Genomic DNA, 19,539 nt, shown 5'->3' on the forward strand with positions numbered 1-19,539 from the left:
AGCCAGGATTTCCTTTAAAGTTCCCTTATAGATAGCTTTTATACAAAATCAAACAATCCTATTACACGACTTATGTTTATCCTCTATATACCATCCTTTTATATACCGCCCATTTTGGTTTCCATTTTGGATAATCCTATATTCCACGGCCCTTATTTCTTCCTCCGTAATATCATTCTATCCTTTAGGGAAATTTTAGAGGCGGCCTAGTAGCAGAGATCCGAGCTCAATCCGGACTTAGTCCTGTTTATAGTTAATCTAAGAGACAGTCTAGATAGGAGAGAAATCTACCTTAAAGTCTTTAAATTCCTTCTGCTATTTTATGCTATCCATTATATATCCCATATTATTAGCAAACTCCCTTTTATTTGCTAGGATACGCTATACGGATAGTTGGAAAATACATATATAAAGAAAGATTTTTGGATAATCTTAATATTCTGGTATAGGGACTTCCTCCTTTATCTCGAACCCGCATTTAGTATAGAAAGTCTTACTACCCGCCGCGGAAGAAATGCTAAGTAAAATGCTGTTAAGAACCGAAATCGCTTTGAACCAGTACGTAAAGGCTTTAGCGTGCCTACGCCCCCGGTATTTTAGGTATAGTGCTAGCGTTTAAAGTATATAGTGGGGCCCAGATTTATAGAGCCACCTATTATTTAGGTGAAAAGTTTAGAATTAATCCTAAGATTTAAAGGGGTAAGGCATTATACTTTAACTTAGCTGAATTAGTATATTTCGCATAGAGCAACATAGCTTCTTTACTCTCGTCTCGCTTTGGGTTTAAGACTTCCTCCTATAGCTTATTAATATCTACGCTAGTATTAATAAAGCCTTGTAATTGCCGTAACACTTAATAATATTTACTTTCTGGCTAAAACTGCCCGCTTCGATTGGAACCTTTTGGTAGGGATAAAATTGCAACACTGATAATTATAGACTTAGTATTCTCTATGGGCGGATATATACTTTTAAGTGCGTTGTAGACTATCTTATGTTTATCATTTTCAAAAGCATTGTTTATAATAAGTACGATTCTATCCGGATTTTTAATTTCTTGTCTAAAAAGGTTTTTAAAGCTTATTAGTGTATCTCCTAGAAATTTGGCATAGTGTGGTCTCTAATATTGCTATATAGGGGAGGAAAAGTATGCGGCAGTGGCAATAAGTGCCATTTGTTTTGCCTTAGAGACCTCCGCCTTATGAAGACGCCCTAAAACAGGCGCTTTAAACATCGCTAACTGGCTTTCTCTCTGTATAGGAAGAACGTGACTTAGAAAAGAGCGGTAGGAGAAATAGTTTAGGAAGTATATAAAGATTAAAAGGACTTTAGAGATTACTATAAAGCGAAGAGAGGGTAAATATACTTAGTGTGGGCTAACAAGGTTTAACTCCTGTAGACTAATTACTAGATTATACTAGGAATTATAGCGTAGAGATTAGAGCTAAGCATCCTTTTATATTAGTCTACGGTTATATAATTTCCGATTATATAGGAGAAAGGGAGCATTATTTATAAGATAGGTTTGCTAGTTGCTATTATAAGGGCATAAAATAAACATGTCTTAACGTATATATAGGGCGAAAATTGATAAACTTGGGTGGCTAGGGTAGATGAGGGGCTATGCACCTAGTCCCAGAAGTGAGGACTCTAATAGTGTGCATTCCTATAACGCATCTCCTTCGTTATCTCCTATCTTGGCCGCGTGTTAAGTAGTATATATATACTATAAATTCCGGAATAGCTCTAACATTAGAATCCACACATTGCCTATATTTTACCTGGACGGAAAATCGTTATCATTACCTTATAAAATGTGCAACCATATTTGAATGACGCTTAAATGCGGCTATTTTATTAATAGAGTAAAAACGTAGTGCCTAAAATACTAAGAGACCTGTAAACTATGTCCTCTTAATGTTATGGGGATGTAAGTATAGAGACCTTCTAATCTAATCTAGGGTTATTACTTACGGCGTGATTTAGAGATAACTACCCGGATAGAAACTGCCGTAAGCTTTAAAGCAGCTGAAAAGATTAGGCGGTCGGCTTATTAAAACGCATAGTAGACTGTTAATTAAAATTACAGATAGAGTAAAGGATATAATTTAGCTAAAAGGTGTTATAAGGAAACTGTTTAAACCAGCTAAATATTCTTATATTGGGGTATATTTTACAAGTCTAAACCTTTAGAAATTTACCTTTTATGTTAACTCCTCGCAATCCCTTAGCAATCTCTTAGCAATCCTATTATAGCCCTATAATAACCTTATAAGACTCTTATGGGACTCCTGCGGGACTCCTCTAGGACTTCTATAGGACTCCTATAGGAATCCCCTAGTGATTTTACGGTAATCCACAGGACCTCTATCTCTAAAATCTACTTGTCGTTTTAGAGGATAGACGTTAGCACCTAAATAAGGTTATTTTCCCTCTAAACCTAACCTTCTTTATTTTTAAACTAAGAGTTTAATACCTACTAGACCTCTAGTTGCCCCCAGTCTAATTAAGGCACAGATTTCGTAGCCCCTGCTTTATAACTAGCACGCTCCTCTAGATTTTACTACTAGTGTTTCGCGGTATGTAAGAATTTAAACACTTCCCTAAGGATGTCATTTCAGCTCAAGCTTAAGCTTAAGTCTTCTTCGATCTTGGCCTAAAGCAGTTAGATCTAGTAAGCGTTACTTAAAGGGTTAACAAAACAAGCTTATATGCATTTAAGCCAGAGATATTAGATGTCGATAGTTAGTTATTAAAGTCAATGTGCAATAATATTTATTAATCTCACTAGGTAAAGCATTACGTGTACCAGAGGCTTCGGATTACAGCTATACCCCGCCAAACCTACCCCGCGCGGCTTAAAATTTTAAATAGTAAAACAACAATAACTTTAAACTAACGGTAGAACGACTAAGTAATAAGTATATAGATATTAAAGTCGTTAAACGTAGCGGGCAAGGGCTCTCTATGAAAGAAGATCTTAGTAAGGCTTTGCAAGCTTTTATAGAAGATGGGTTTCTTATTCTTAAAAGAGCTACAAGCATTAAGCCCCCTTTAGCGGAGTTATCGGAGTTATTAAGCTTTATTAAAAGGGAGATTGTTTTAAATAAGGTAAGCTATTTCTAAAGTTTATAAGCGAGACTAACATCCCTCTAGGCTGTTAAAATAATACTTTTCTTGGCTTAAGATGATGGCTTTTGTATTGCCGCCTACCTTCTATCTAAACCTGCTCTAACCCGTAAAGAGTTAGGGCGCGATTATAAATAGGAAAAAATAGCTTCTGCTAAAGATCTTATAGGGGCTATATGCTATTATTTAGGAGGAGATTAAAATATTACATAGATATTCCAGGTTAATGTATATTCTCGTAGAGTAACTACTAGGAAAATAGTAAATGTTAAGGCTAATAGAGGTGATATGTATGTACTCTTAAACCCTATAAATATTTTCGCATTTACTAAACTTCCTCTAGCTTTATTTGCTATTACTAGCTATTATAGTTAAGACCTTTCCTTAAGAATAAACCACCTTCCCTAGTATATATAATTGTGGTTTTATATATATAGACCGGGTATCCCGGGCGCGAAGTACTGGATAATTAAACTGGTGATAAGATTCTAGAGTAGTTTGGAAATAATTACTCTAGAAGTAGCAAATATATAGTTTAGAAGCGATAACTATATTAAGTGGCACGTAAAAGGAATAAAGATTATTGCTTATAGTTAGCTACAGATTCTCCTATATATCCCTCTACCGAAGTATTAAATATTGCTTTAAGCCTAGACGAGAACTAGTAGCGCATAATTAAAAGTAGATTTAGTTTAGAAGGGGGGCGATTTAGCGAGCTTAGGAGGCGGTTCTACAAGTCACGCTAATACGCTTTAGTCAGTGCTAGGCTATAGCGGGGATTTTAAAAGGCTTATGCTAGGCCTATAATGTTTAAGTCTAGATTAGAGAGTAATGCATTTGTTATACTAGGACCCTCTAGGGAGAATAACTACTATATCAACTTTAATAGAAGGTTAAAGGGTATTGTGTTAAATATATTTTAATAAAATAACCATACTTCTGCCGGAGAATTAAAGGGTACCATATTTAACGGGTTTAAATCGTCCTGGGAGAATGGCGGCTGCATTAGTTCTGGTAAATCGTTAAAGGGCGTGGCATTAAACGTATTCCAGCGAAATGACTATACTTGCCCTATCGCATTTAAAGTATTCCAGTTATCCTATAGGGGCGGCTGCTATATCGGCTCTTGTAGATTATTAAAGGGAGTGGCATTAAACGTGTTCCAATAAAATAACCGTACTTACTCCGCTGAAGAATTAGTGGCTACCGTACTTAACGAGCTCGAATTACCCTGGGAGGATAGCGGCTGCATTGGCTCCGGTAAATCGTTAAAGGGCGTAATATTAAATGTGTCCTAATTGCGATTAAAGGGCGTAGCATTAAACGTATTCTAATTAGGCAGCTGCACTAGTTCCGCTAGAGAACTTAAGGGTGCTATACTTAACGTGCGCCTAAACAGCTCTCTGCGTGGCTGTAATACTAATTGCTTAAACTCTACTTAAGAACTAGAGGGCGTTGCCTTAAATTTATAAATATTCATGTGCTGGGTAAAACTTGATAGTCTTTAGAACTCTTATTTATATATATAGTAGTATTTATCTAGTTAACTCTTTTCTTTATAGAACTTCCTTATATATTTTTAGACATTGTACGACTTACTAAAACAGCGGGTGTAGAATAGATACGGAAATTTCTTTAAAGGCTTTTTCCCCTTTTTAAGAGATAACATATAATCCGTAGCTTGTGTGTTATTCTTAGTCTAATAATACCTAACATTCCGCTTACTTTAGTAAGGTTTGGAGATTGCAGAGTGACCGCGTTTTCGCATTGGAGGTATTGCGACGTGTAGGGTTGTACTAGATTCCTAAGTTTTAGTAGATAGAAATTAAATAGGTTTTATTACTTACAATTCCTACACCTTTAAATACGTGTTCTATATAGTATAGGAAAGATATCTATAGTTCCTGCTATATAGGGGACCGAAGGCTTTAAACTATCCCTACTGTAGTTAATAATGGATACTTGTTATTTGCGCAGGAGGCTGCTAGGTGCCGCGGGGGAATTAGCGTAGATCTCTAAGGTCGCGGACTTTATTAAGCTTCGTTACTAAGTAAAGAGGCTACCCATAATTAGGAGGAATTGTAATACTAAAGGAGTTGTTATACGGATACTAAGGAAGGCAAAACCAGGGCTTATTATTGGCGAGACTAGGGAAAGATTAGGAGGAATAAGAGCGAGAATCCAGATAATGCGCGTTACGTTAGTATATTACGTGTAGGCTATAGGGGCTAAGCTTATTAAATAGAGAATTATAAGCCGCTAGGGCAAGAGTACTAGAAATAGAAAGCGTGCCAAGCAAGCCTGTGCCTTAGTAAAAGAGGTACTTGGAGATATTAAGGCCTAAAAAGGCGTATATAAAAGAAGGCGGCACTACGGATATGGCTGCTGAAACTAATCTTATAACCCTAGCTACTCTCACTACCTTTTTTTAGCTTAAGGAGGCTAGTTTCCTAAGGCGCTATAGGAGTTTTAGAGAAGTCCTATATAAGTTATATAGGAGTTTTAGAGGAGTTATAGAGGAGTCCTAAAAGATTCCTAGAGGATTGCTAAGAGATTGCCATTAAGGGGCACAATATTCTATAAAGGTGGTTAGAGGGAATTAGGCTGTAACCTAGCCTTATAGCCGCCCTATTACCTTACTACCCTATTACGCTATTGCCTTGTCGCCTTATTACCTTCTTACCCTTTTTTACTTTGGTTAATCTCTTTATTAGCAGGACACCCCTACTTTTTAAAACAATATATAAACTTCCTGTTATAGCATTTATTAGCGCTAAGTTTATTTATTTACTTATTCTTAGTTAAGTAGTGCTTTTATAGCTTCGTTTACCAACCACCTTACGGCGTTCTCTCCGCTTTTAAATAATTTTTTACTTCCTCCCTCTTTAAACTATTTTTAGAGTCTCCCTTTATTACTAGCTTAAAAATATCTCTCCTATTTCAGCCAAGTTATTATACGTATTATTAGAGCTGTCCTAGTGTACTAGACTAGCTATTAAGGTTTATATATACAGCCTCTTTAAGTAAATTACTAACTAAAAATTAGGCTTTATTCTTGTGGAGATTCTATATAAATATTCTAAAAACTATTTTTAATAAGGATTTCCTAGTCGTTACCGGCATTACTATACTTGCCTTTCTACTCCTAATTTCCGGCTTCGTACTAGTATTCTTCCCACGACACTAGACAATAGGGCGTTCGTTAGCTTTCTTAGGTGGTCTCTTAATAAATACATTATTGGGTATAACTCTTACTACTTTTACCTAGATAGTGAGAAAACATAGAAGGTTAAAAGTGTTATAGCTCTTATGCGCTACGGTTATTCTTATACCATATTCTAGCATTTACTTTACATTTATTAATATATATCTATTCCTTTCGGTAAGCTACTATAGTAACGCTCTAGTGACTTCTACTAACAGAAATAGGGACACTCTCTTATAGAATGTATTACGAACGTTGCCGTCGTTTTACTACAAGCTTGGTCGCTTTATATTAAATACCAATAGCATAACGCGATATCTTACGATATACCTATTAGCCCTAGTGACTCGGAGAAAGCTATACGGAGATATTCGAACCCTAAATACCCCGACCGACCCATTAGCCCCGATGACTTAGAGGAAGCCACAATATCAAACCCTAAATCCTCCTATACTAAAACTAATTGTAGGAGGAATGGGTTAGTTCTTAGTTATCTTAGTTACTTCTTAGGCTAATACTAGCTTAGTAGTTTTAAAATTTACGTTAGCCATTCCGTTAACATAACCTACAAAGCGCGGAGAGAAGGCGAGACCTTTTTATCTAAGAATTTCAAAGCTATAGACAATCCCCTGCTGGATAAGGGCCTTTAATCTAAGGCATATAGCCTATAGTAGGATTACGTCTTTCTACCTAAGAAGGTCGAAGCTATAGATAACTTCCTGCCGGATAAGGTTTTCCTTAGAGATAATCGCTATATACTTTAGTTATACCTTAAACGCATATGTCTTAAGCAAGAGTGGAGAGACTTTATATCCCAAATGCTAAAGCTTAGTAACTTAAGGGGGGAGGCTATAAAAAAGCTAAGGCTGTAAGAGGTATATATAAGGAACTATCAAGTTATTTAGGAGGAATTTTCTTCCTAGGTAGCAGCTATATATAGACTTTGTTAAAACTCAAAGCCTCTTACTACCTTTAAACTTCCTTAGAAAACCTAGCTAAGGTACAGCTCCTCCTTTAAAGGCACGTAGTATTATCTGAAATTGCCTTATATAGCTAAGGTTAAGATACACTCCATTAAAGCCACTAAACACGTCTCTAGCTTTATGCCTCATTATATAAAACCAGACTGTGGTTTTCGTTTATTTTTAGGAGGGAAGGCCTTATATAGAGTCTTTTGTCATTGTATAAAACTTTTATACTAAAAGTATACTAAATTTTCAAGGGCTAGGAGCGGGGACACGCTAGCGCTCCACGACTTGGCCAATTACTCCTAGTTATGCGATAAAGCCTTAATAAGTAACGGTCTAAATATCTATAGGTTTTATTGCAGATGGGTGACTAGGGTAATTGGGGGAATATATACCTAAGCACGAGCCAGAGTGTAGCGCATTTGCTTTACCCCTCTAAAATGGTTAAACTTTTATATTTTAAAGTCTAAGCCGCGATCTATGGGGTAAACTACTAATTTAAGAAAGCCCTAAATACTACCCGCTCTCTTACTCGTTAATCTAAAACGTGCTAGCTCCTGCGTATTAACTAGCACCGGAACTAAGCCTCTATATATAGCCCCGTACCTTAAGCCTATTACTTAGCTTAAAGTTAGGAGGATATTAGTATAATTTAGCACTCTGGGGCTTGCCAGCTTAGCTACTAAAACGCCTTTATATCTGCAGTGGCCTACTAATAGATTTTTTTATAGGTAATTAGTGTTCCGTTTTTGCTTTCTAGGTTAATTAGCGCCTCCGATTTTAGGCCTATGTATATTTTTACTGCCTCTAAACAATTAGGGTTGAACTATATTATAGTTAGCCCTCCACTAACCTTTGCCACGTATAACTATATATCCGTATTAAGTTGCTAACGCCGCCTTCTAATGCATTTAGCGTATTAGGTTTGGACCTATATATACCCTCGTCGTTCTAGCAAGATATTAGCCACGTATAGTATGCTTAACCTTTAACCGGTCTTCGATATGTATATAGCATGGCGTATACTATTGTTTTATTAGCCGATGTATTAATAAACCACTAAGTCCAGACCTCCAGAGCTGATATTATTGTTACTTACCATATTATATCTTCCTAGGGAGGTTTCTGATCCTAAGGATACTCTTATAGCCGCTCTTACAACTCTTAAAGCCGCCCCTATAGCGGTGAGATTTTAAGTCCTTACCGCTAACTTTAACAAAAGCGTTCGCATGACCGATGGCAATCACTCTATACTTGTTTATGTTGCAATGCCTCTTAGTAACCACACTATATTAAGTTTAGAGATCCTTTGTAATACGATTTATAAAGAAGGTATTAAGTACGTAGTTAGTGCGTATAATATTTCCAGTAAAGCCTATAAAAAGCTTCCTAATAAACTTACGGTTTTACACTACTGTCTAAGTATATATCCTTTAATAATATAATTTTTTAGACTAATTGCAATGTAGAGCGAGGGGCAAAAACTAGAAGAGAAGCCTTTAAATAAGCACTTAAGGAATATATAGCAGAGCAACGGAATAAAGGATGGATTGCATAAATGGCTAAAAAGCTTAGGCTATAGGGGTAGGTAAGCCGGCTTACTTACTACTAAATTAAGGGTGCTATGTGTTAGAGGCTACGGAAATACTATTATCCAATTATATAAAGGAATGTTTTGTAGGTGCACGGGAATAATTAGAAAATTTTATATAGACTATTAAGGAATGTAGAGTCCTATAAAATATTTTCGTCGTCATTTTTTTAAGACAAGGTTTAGAATAAATAAGACTTGGTATAGCTTGGACGAAGGACCTAGGGTGTATCTACTATAAAGACTAATCTTATCCGAGAATAGCGTTTAAAATCTAGGGTAAATAATAGATTAGTCAGCTAGACACTGGGATTTTTCCACCTCTTTAAAGCCCTTTACTACTTCAATACTTATAGACCTTATTGTAGTGCCACCCCCTGGCTGCAGCTGTAAGAATCTTATCGGCTAGGGAATTTCAGGCACTGTGTATCGCGATAAACTTCAAAACGAGGTTATTAAAGCTCTAAATAACGCGAATTCTCGACGCTTTATTGAAGTTGAAAAGGAGATCTATAAGAGACTTGGTTAATATAATGGACTCTTACAATATTATGGCAGCGAACTTTTCTAGAAGGATAACCGCACGGCGATATGTCTAGAACGCGCTCTAAATAGCTAGCTTTACGGGTTTCTTCAGGACAAAAGTAATAACATTAATCGAATTTTATAAATGCGTTAGATTTCATAGCTTGTGGACGTTCTTAAATATGTTCACTCCAGATATATTATATACGGTAATATTTTATGCTATAATATTCTCTTAGATAAACATTTAAACGCAAAGCTAATTAACTTCGCTAGTTTATCAATTAATAGGTCTCCTCTTCTTGTTTTGTACTCCGTTTAAGCCCAAGCTCCGTATTTAAGCATGCCTTAAAAGGATGAAATTTTTGCCTTTAGATCGGCTTATTATTATATCTTAATGCGTTATGTCGCCTTTTATAAGCTTTCCGATAACGATATAGAAGATCGTTATAAATAAGGAATATTTCCCGAATTAAAGTCCCTAGGGGCCTTTAAAGTCATTATTAGAGGCTATTAAAACGGTAAATATAACTATATAAATAACGTTATTAAAGAAATAGATAAGTAAGGTATGTTTATAAAACTAGAAATTTTAACTATCTAAACTTATTCGCAGGTTTACGGAATCCATCCCTAGTAACGGCGCCGCGGCATTTCCTCTATACTCTTAAGGCTTTCCTTTTAACGTTCACGAAATCTTGTCTTTAGCTTAAAAATCTAAAGGCTTCTCTATCCAGATTTATACCTTACCCATTTCTTAGGCGTTATTGGCGTTAATAAAGGTAAGTTTTATGCTTTATAAGTCCATCAGTTTTACTATCCTTCTATATAGTATAATATACTAACTATCCTTTATTTAGGACATGCTAGACAATCTCTAGTTGCTAGTAAGCTCCTAAACTGCGCTGTACTTTATATTACAGGTATTGGGTTAAGACACGCTTGCCTGTCTTGTGTAATGGCGCTAGGGTAAGATACGATGCGATTTATCTTTAAGGAATGTTTTGGTCTCTTCTAGCACTTTTTATATTTAACGGTAATCTTAGTAGATTGGCATATCTTAAGTATAGAGAAGTTTATAATTCGACGAATTCTTTTAAGTATATTAATAGTAAAAGAGAGGATTCGTGATATAAACGAATAGGTACTATAATGCCTAATAATATAACAGGTCTCACAACTTATAAGGCTCTGTTTTGATTAAATATGCATAACACAGATAAGTTGGTAGCAAAATTTGGATAAAAATGGCTGCATACAGCAATACCGTGTTAAAAAAATGCACTTAAATAATTGGACTACTAAATGTAAACCCCGGCTTCCTATTTCCGCGGGACTAACTAAAATATAAGGATACGCCTAAGCTACTAGCCCCGTCCCTTTTATATGGTAACTCTACCCTTTATTTCCGCAACTTTAGAAAAAGAGTGCACCTATAACGATCTAGCTTTGGCTTATCAAATGCGTCTTTAATAAAACTTAAGGGCATCTTTAGAATTTAAAAGCCCGCTTTTATAAACCTAGGTGGGCTTCTAAGCCACCTTATATTTGCGCCCTAACTTAGTTATTCTTTCCCCTAAAATATTATTGATCTCCCATTTATTATCCAAGCTCACTTTATTAATTTTATCTTTTTTAGTCTGGGTATAACGCTTTATAGCAGGCTCTGGGTTTAAAACGTCGCTCTAGTTATTAGCGGCGCCACCGCTATTACCGTCCTCGTCCTTATTATAAGTATAATTACTAGCCTTATTATGCGGCGGTTTAGAGCTATAGAGAAGAGTAGGCTCCTAAAGCGAAGGGCTAGCGGGCTGTAGAGTGGATACCGCTTGCTAGTTAACTTGTAGGTATTAAGAGTTAAGGTCGGGTATAGGGGGGCTAGAAGACAAGTCTTCGCGATAGGCAGGTGGCCTTTATTACTTCTAGGGACGCGAATTATTACCACCCTTACTACCCCCGCTACTCTCTTTAGTAGGGTTGTTAGAATTATAATTAGTAACGTCGTCCCGCTTAAGCTTCCGCTTCTTTAGCATAAAGGATAATTCGCCTTCCGTATTCCCTTTTTCGTAATTACCCTCCCTAATAAGCGGATTGTCTATATATTATGGTTATTAGGTTGTGGTAACGATATTTTCAATATCTATAACTTACTAATATTATCTATATTATTGGCTATTAAGGAGTTTTGGTTAGTTACTATGTGGGTCTCTAACTTCTGTATAGCCTAGGGGACAGTTATAATATTAATTCCCTTAGCTAGGCTATCTATTTCATTGACGTCTTCTGCCGTAGGTTTAAGATGGTTATATATAGATGCGCTAAAGAGATCTTCCAGCTCCTTTAAAGAAGGTAACTCCTTATCCTTATTGTCCTTATCGCTGTGGTCATTTCCACTACCTAATAATTATTAAGCAAGGCCGTTGTATAGGGGGGAAGTATATACCTAACCCATAAGGTGCTAGTTAATCGCCGACTTTATTAGCTTTATTGTTAGTATTACTAGCTCTATCCCCTTCGGCTTTGGGTTCTAAGTCTAGGTTAACTATATTATCTTTAATAAATATTAGATTCGCTACTGCCCATTAAACATATTTATAGTTATTAGAAAAAGGAGGGGATAATTACTAAATTACCTTAATTACTTCCTCTAGCGTCTTAGCTGTTACTTATATTCTTATAAATATCTTCATACTCGTTAAAAGCCTTAGGATCTACGGGTGCTTTATTAGGTGGAATATTTAAAAAAAGTAATATAGAATAACTTGCCTAAGCGTAACCAGGCCAAATATTTTACAGAATTATCTCTTAGAGGGAAGTAAGGTACTCTCCCCTTTTTTATCCTTTTTTTAAGTATATTACTTACATTTGCCTTAAAAGCCGTAATTATATAATACTAAGAAGCCTTCGGTTTTTTAGGGGGTGCAGTATAGAAATTAATATTATTAAGTAAAATTTATAAATTAAAACGGAGGGGTTAAGAAGATGCTATTGTTGTTACCGCTATTATTATTAGAATTATTATTGCCTTATGCCTTTCTAATAGCCCTAAAGGACGGGTTACGCTAGGCTTTTAAGTCTACGCCAGTCCCCTCTTCACCACCAGCTTATATCCGCAGTATCTATACTAAAATAACCCTATTAACTTAATAGCAAATTAAAACATGTAATCTACGCTCTGTTAGCAATTACCGTTCACAATATATAAAGGTTTATATGGGCTTAAACTCTATTATAAGATTAACGCCTATTAGGAAACTATAATCGAGACCCAACTAATTAAGCTAGTACATTTAGCCTCTAATAGGGGCATTACACTAAGCCTCCTTATTAAGGAGGTTAGTAGTAAAGTACCTCTACCCTTATTCCTTAGAGTTAGAGCTAGCGCTAACACATCCGTTTTTTAACCCAATTATGCTAGCAAACTAGATCTTCCGTACTAAATCTTTTATAAGACTATAGTTTCTAGGGTTAAATAGGTGGGGGGCGTGCCGTAATTCTGCTATAAGTATTAAAAGACACTCTAAGTAATAAGGGCATCCTTAAATCTCTCCCCTAGATCTAAGGAACTTCCTTAGTCATACTCTATGGAGCCTATAGCCGCTACTTAACCTCCTAAATATATATAAAAGCCTTACTTTTATCCTTACCTATAGCCGGATATCACAAACAATATAAGGGGGTAGATAGCGCGAGTAGATTAGGCGATCACGCCTATATCTATCTTACTATATCCTTTTAGCTAATGCAGCCACCGTATAAAGTCCGTCTCCGTTAGGAGATTAAATACGCGAATTTTTCTCTAGTATTCGTCAGCTAAGAGCAAGATTATAACACTAGCTCTACTAGAAGCCAGGCTATACTACTAGATAGGCCGTTTACCCCTAGATTCCGCCTTATAAGTCTTAGGTCTATATAAAGAATATTTCCGTATAACCTATACCTCCTTAGCTAAATAGGGGGCTAGATTAAACTAAAGCCCGGTGGCTTCTCTAATCGTAATGCAATCCTCTAATTATTAAGGAAGAGTAAGGTCTAGGTCTAGGTTAAGAAGGCGCTAAGGAGGGCGAGGGCTTCTAGCTTCTAGCGGCGCAGCTTTAACCAAGCTAAGTAACTAGCATCAACCTATAGTTTCGCTAAGGACCCACTTCGGCGTCCGGCTTCGCCTTTATTGTGATGCTGTAATGCGATACTGCCTAACGCGTCCTATAGCTCGCAGTAGCTGTAACCCGTATAATCTATTACTAGGCGGTTTTCGGCATAGCTATTTATATCTATTCTAATAGGGATTAAGTTGCATATTATAGTTACGTCTGAGACACTGCTAGAGGCGGAGGTAAAGAAGAGGATAAACGGAAATGTTATTCTGGTGCACTAATCGGTAGGAGATATGGGCAAAAGAAGAGGAGAGAGAAGAGGAAGAAAGGAGGAATATGGTAGGACTAAAGCATGCGTTAACACTAGAAGAGAGTATAAATGTGTCCTATAGAAAGGGCCGAAGAGTTATAGCGCTAGGTAATCGTTAGTATAAAATATATAGAGATTAGGGAAAAGGTAGAGCACCTATATAAACGCTAAGGGGATAGAAAATGCCTTATGGCTAACAGCTAGAGTCCGAGGTGGCACGGTAGCGGGAAAGAAAAGAGGAGATAGAGCATAAGGGCAAAAGTAGTAAGGGAGAAGGCCTTTTATAGTTGAGGTTAAGGTTGGGTCTTAGCTAAACTAGGGTAGGAAAGCGAGCGCGCCTTGTTTATAAAGGAACCTCCATTTCCTAATGCGTGGTCTCCATTTTATTTTTTACTAAAGAACTCTTTAATTGGATTTAAATCCGGTAAGTACATAGGCAAGTATATAAGCTTTACTCTAGCTCTCTTAAAGAGAGTAGTAATATACGGTAAGTAATAGAAGCTTATATTATCTATAATAACTACTAATCTTAGTGCTAGATAAGGATTATAGTAAGGTAAGAGGAAGTGTTTAATCTAATAGTTATAGCCTTCTGCGTTTGTTAAGCTACTATATACTAATAATACTAGCACGCCTTTAACGGTATAGGCGGGTAGTATATTAACTCTTTACTTACTATGGTTGTACGGTATATATAAAATAGGTATAACTCCTACTGGTAACTAAGACGCCTTCTATATACTAGTCTTTAAATTAGCTCTAGATTTATTTATAAACACTAGCTATTTAACGGTGAATTATAAAATATAGGCCTAGTATAAGTTGCGGTCTTTCTAGCTTTGCTTAAAAGTAACTCTATAAGCCTTATATACTTAGCAGCTTCCTTATATATATAATAAAAGCTTTCTTACTAGCTTCCTATTCTAGCCAGTAACTCTTAATTCTGCACTAAGCGTTTGCCTACTTATAATAATCTGGTATTAATTATAGATAAACTATATTATTTTGTTAAGATATATATTTGGGGCATTATTTAATTGGTAAAGCAATGCGATGATTACCTTATTGCTTAGTAGGCGTCTTAACTTATATTTGCGATTAAGCTTTGTCTTTCCGTGCAGCCTTAGATTTCTTTAAATAGACTAGATTAATCTAGTAGAGCAGTTAGCTTAACGGGCGTATTAACGTTTAGTTGTACTAGCTATAAGAAGGATTTCAATAAAGGCGTGCTGCTAACTGCCTATATTTGGAGCCATATTAATAAGAGGAAGAAGCTTTAGAACACCACGATCTGGTATAGATATCACGACTTTAGTAGGCAGGGGGCAATAAGATTAGCTTCAAATTCGAGGTGGCTCTGGTGGCCTAAGCTAGGGCTACACACTACACCTCTTCCTGCTAGCCCTACAGTTGGGTGTCATAAGTGTCCGTACTAAGCGAATTTTCAAGACAACCTACCCTATTAAATTATATATAACAACCATATAATTAATTTTAAAGCTTTAAAAAATAGCTGAAGTTTATATTATATATTAAATCTAGCTATTACAGCTTTTTTTTTAGTTTAAAACCTATAACTCTTTTAGAAATCCTATTAGTTCCCTAATAAGATCTATAATATTTAATATATATTTTCTACTACTAGATATTAATTTTTTTTAAAAAAAAATTAATATCGCATAAAGATTTATATTTATTGTAACTTAGCATATTTAGAATATCATTTTAAAAGTATAAAAGTTTATTATAACGTTATAAAGTTGAAATTTTTTATTTTGTATGAGGAATTTCAATTTTTTCTACTTTTTTGACTTTATAACCCTACAATAATTTTTTATATATTTTAAACAAAAATTTAAATATAGAGAGTCTTAGTAAAAGCAAATCTCTATAAAATATCAGAATTTTAAGAAATATTTTTAATCCCTAGTAGTAGAAAATATATGCTAAATATAGTAAGTTTAGTAAAAAATTGGTAAAACATCGAGGCTTTTAATAAAGGACTGTAAAATATAAGACTTTAAAAAAAGTTATAATAGCTAGATTTTATATAGTAATAGGCCTTATAACTATTTTAAAGCTCTAGAATTAATTTTGTGGTTGCTATATAGTAATTTAGCAAAAAATATCACATTTGGTGTGGTCTGGGCACGGACACTTATGACACCCCACTGTACATACTAATTTAGCTGCAGGTTTAGCGAAATTAGATGTGTACCGCTGCGCGCCAGGGGGGGGGGAGAAGCCGAAGCTCGTACAGGCTGTAGAGTGTAAGTTTCGTGGAGCTCCTCTTTAGCATTTGCAAAGAACTGACTGAAATGGTAATGTATCTCCAAGTTGGACTTTTGCGCCTTCTCCGACTTGAACGTGCTGGGTGCTCACGAAGCATGAAGTCGATTTCGCTAGCGACTGTAGCACGAGCAAAAACCGGGGAAAGCCTCCATGCTTTCCACGCCTGCTCCCTGGAAACCCTCTGCTCCGTAGAAATATAGCTGTGACAGCAACACCAAAGCTTCTTTCTTGAACAATCTGCATCACCGATCGACTGCAACATCTCCAATCGGGCTCCACGCCAACCATTCCAACTTGAGCCACACATAATTCCCTCCACATTCACAATGCCATCACCTACAATTGCCATCTGCAAATTTGTCGGCACTATTAGCTTGGGTCTGCTCACGGTACGCGCTCCGCTCTCCACTCTCCGGTCACCTTGACATCTCTCCACCATGTTCTTCGCGCAATCCACCATCATAACCCCAATTGCCAACCCCAATTCCCTTCTTTCCTTCATCTCCTCTTCCTCTACATCCACCCCAGCAATCCCACCCCACCCTTCCACCCTATCCAATCCACCATCCCTGCCCCTCCCTCCCCTCCCCACCACCCCCCAACTCCAAAAAGCCAACCAACTAACCAAACCCCAGGGCGTCTCCACAACCCACAGCACCCTAACCCTCCCCTCGCTCCTCGCCCTCCCCACCGCCCCAACAGCCCACACAACCCTCTCAACCCTCACACACTCGACAACACACCTCACCCGCTCCCTCCGCCACCTCTCCACCTTCGCCCTCCTGGCTGCCTACTTCCTCTCCCCCCGTCGCAGCCGCCACCCCTACCTGCTCTACACCTCGCTACTAGCCCTGCTCTCCGGCCCCGCCGTCGACTACGCCTTCGCGCGCCCAGCCCAGCCCACGGCTCGCGTTTCTTCTGCCGCTGGGGAGGAAGACGTCAACGGCGAGCAGGTGCGGCAGGCGGTGGAGCAGATGCGGGCGGTGGAGGGCGTGAGGGCCGGCGTTGCGGGGGCGGCATTCGCGATGGCTGTGGTGGGGATTTGGGGGGATGGGGCCTGAGGTGCTTCGTTTTGCCGTTGCTGGGTCGGCGGTCCGGGAGTGAGTGGCGGGAGTGGCGTGGGGCTGCGCGTATTATCAGTATGTCGTGGGACTGCGCGTGTCATTAGTATGTGTGGGACTATGGATGAATCGGATCAGATCGGGTTAGGGTGCTGGAGTTGCGGTAGATTGGTGTATTGGTATTTGGCGGGCTATGCTGGATCGGCTGGCAAGCAGACAGATGGATGGATGGGTTAGTGGAGGGCTGGTCGTGGGCTGGTGAATATGGTGTTCGGTGATGTTTGCCTTTGTGGGGTTCCATTGCTTTTGGGGTTCCGGGGGGACAAGTTTGGGGAGGGGGAATCTCTACTCGAAGTATGGCGTCTCTACTTGAATGCAGAAAACGCTGACTCCTCTCTCACTCTCTCTTATCTGCGTGCGAGCTCGCCGTGCATTGATATGCTTCTAGGCGTGCCGATTGGTGCAGCGCTGAGGCCGGATTTGTTCAAAAGTATCAACCACAGTGGTGCTGCTATCTAAGAGTATCCGTCATGGCAGGGTCGCTTTGCAGAAGTCGCAACCGCGGAGTTGTCAAGAGGTTCGAAGAAATCAGTGGTGTAGCAATTCAGTAAGGGATTTCAAGATTAAGAGCATGGCAATCACTGTTAAAGCAGAGACAGAAGAGTGATCACAGCGCATTGGGAACATTCTATCGAAGAAGAGAGTGTACAAAGGAGAAGAAAGAAGAACACCAAGTCACCTCTAGCAAACGCAAACCCAATCCCACTCATCATCCCCGTAAAAGAACAGTAGTGAGAACCACCAACTCATTACACAAAGCCTCTATCGTACAGATGATCGAGAATAGGATGTTAACATCTCTTAGACTTGTGGCCGGTCAGCCCGAAGACCATTGTCGCACATGCAGCCACCTTTGTGTACTGCCTTGAAGTAAGCTACGACTCAACCTATGCCAACGCAAGGTTAACACAAGAGACGTTGCTAGAAGGCTGTGGAAGTTTCATCACTTACACTTCTTGCCGGAGTCAGAGCAGCAGCATTCACTGCAGTCACAGCCGCCGACTCGACCAGGGCTGCAATCCGATTAGTCTCAGCTCACTGTTGATGAGCAGGATCAGACTCACTATCACCGTCCCTGGCATCCTTGCGCTTAACCATGCTGTGACCACCCCACAACTCATGATCGTCCTCATCATCCGAATCGTCTGTGGAGGAACTGTCATAACTAGTCGCGTCCCCTTCAGTTGTGTAAAAGTCCGTTTCTGAGAATTCATCTTTTTCGCCCTTATTGCGGACCCTTGTAATAGTGTATCTCGCTGAGAAGCTACAGCAAGAAAATCGATAAGAATCGATGAGATGAGACCAAGACACTTACTATCGTCGAAAGCTTAGATCATCAGTGTCAGAGCCATTACCCTCAGGCCGGTTTCCTGGTTCGAGCCAGCCTATGGGGGGTCTACCAAAAGCAATCATAGCTCCAGGCCTAGCTAAACCAGCAGAATGGGTGGAAGTGGAAGTAAAATGAGGCACCACCGGGGAGCTTGCATGGGAAGATTGACTAGGATGAGAGGTTGACTTCAGTCAATGGTCGGTTTCCCCACCTCACGTTGGTCTAGCCTGTTTGATTCGACTTCGCGCCAGTTGATAATCGTAAATGGTTCGAGGCCTGACCTGGGTTGTGCATCGTTACGCTTGCCTCCATGTTTAGAAATGCTTGAGATGGCCATCGTTGTTAAGGGTCTTGTGATCAAGGTAGTTTTGGCGATCGCGGTCAATGTGCTTGTAATCAGAGTAGCCATGGTCAGCCTAATCGGGCTAACCACATAAGATTTACATGCGGCTTGCAATGTCCGTGTAAAGTGTAGACCCAACACACCCCTCTGGAGTCGTAAGCTACGAGGGTACAGTTCTGATCTGGATTCTGCCATTTGCCACGACTTTTATGCTTGTATATGGACATGTAGAAGCTTTGGATGTCAGCATCATGGCATTTTCCTTGATGGCGAAATCTTTGCCCGACTGAGGGCCTGTGCAGTGAAGACTGACAAAAGGTGAGATCGTGATCTTTGAACGTCTCGCAGAGGTAGGTGTAAGGAGTTGGGCCGCGATAGCGAGGGACTACACGGCATGGAATGGTTAGACAAGTCTCACAAAGACGGCAAAAATTGAAAAGCTGAATGCGTTCCGAAGCCGTGGTAACATGAGGCGTGTTCGCGACGCTGTGTAGACCTGTCGGCCTGGTGTCGATCACTACTATATCAAGGTTAGATCAAGAGTGCCTGTGACTCATCTACCTCTTGTATATAGAGGCTCCAATGCCTCATTTCAACAAGACAGAGTTCTCATTCTTGATCGTCCGTTCGG

At 38.6% G+C, this 19,539-nt stretch overlaps 5 protein-coding genes across 5 annotated transcripts; 2 read left to right on the plus strand and 3 right to left on the minus strand.

The window, feature by feature from the left end:
* Positions 1 to 874: 874 nt before the first annotated feature.
* On the minus strand, positions 875 to 1,120 carry K441DRAFT_540233 (uncharacterized protein; the record flags this gene model as incomplete). Its single annotated transcript, XM_067642589.1, has 1 exon — positions 875 to 1,120. A coding segment is annotated over one exon (246 nt), but the record flags the coding sequence as incomplete, so codon positions are not given.
* An 8,461-nt stretch (positions 1,121 to 9,581) lies between these two features.
* Positions 9,582 to 9,740, plus strand: K441DRAFT_540380 (uncharacterized protein; the record flags this gene model as incomplete). The annotated part of the gene is made up of 1 exon (XM_067642593.1): positions 9,582 to 9,740. A coding segment is annotated over one exon (159 nt), but the record flags the coding sequence as incomplete, so codon positions are not given.
* A 6,066-nt stretch (positions 9,741 to 15,806) lies between these two features.
* K441DRAFT_257054 (uncharacterized protein) lies at positions 15,807 to 16,506 on the minus strand. The gene is made up of 3 exons (XM_067640804.1): positions 16,143 to 16,506; positions 15,979 to 16,090; positions 15,807 to 15,925 (listed from the first exon to the last, which is right to left on the minus strand). Exons 1-3 carry the CDS (start codon positions 16,461 to 16,463, stop codon positions 15,897 to 15,899), a joined length of 462 nt encoding a protein of 153 aa, XP_067508565.1. The 5' UTR covers positions 16,464 to 16,506; the 3' UTR covers positions 15,807 to 15,896.
* K441DRAFT_674020 (uncharacterized protein) lies at positions 16,441 to 17,175 on the plus strand (the record flags this gene model as incomplete). The annotated part of the gene is made up of 2 exons (XM_067650703.1): positions 16,441 to 16,503; positions 16,750 to 17,175. The coding sequence occupies 2 exons, from the start codon at positions 16,441 to 16,443 to the stop codon at positions 17,173 to 17,175; spliced, it is 489 nt and encodes a 162-aa protein (XP_067508566.1).
* Positions 17,176 to 18,581: 1,406 nt separating this feature from the next.
* On the minus strand, positions 18,582 to 19,325 carry K441DRAFT_653492 (uncharacterized protein; the record flags this gene model as incomplete). The annotated part of the gene is made up of 1 exon (XM_067647549.1): positions 18,582 to 19,325. A coding segment is annotated over exon 1 (347 nt), but the record flags the coding sequence as incomplete, so codon positions are not given.
* Between the last annotated feature and the right edge of the window lie 214 nt (positions 19,326 to 19,539).

Source organism: Cenococcum geophilum, assembly GCF_001692895.1.
Source record: "Cenococcum geophilum 1.58 unplaced genomic scaffold K441scaffold_5, whole genome shotgun sequence".
NCBI classification, from domain to species: domain Eukaryota; kingdom Fungi; phylum Ascomycota; class Dothideomycetes; order Gloniales; family Gloniaceae; genus Cenococcum; species Cenococcum geophilum.

Excerpts from the sequence above, each read along its gene's own strand:
- K441DRAFT_257054 (XM_067640804.1), bottom strand. The coding sequence starts at position 16,463 with ATGGCAATTGTAGGTGATGGCATTGTGAATGTGGAGGGAATTATGTGT. Across the intron at positions 16,091-16,142 it reads CAACTTGGAGATACATTACC|TCTACAGCCTGTACGAGCTT; the intron begins ATTTCAGTCAGT and ends CGAAACTTACAC. Across the intron at positions 15,926-15,978 it reads TACAGTGGGGTGTCATAAGT|CAACCACAAAATTAATTCTA; the intron begins GTCCGTGCCCAG and ends ATTACTATATAG.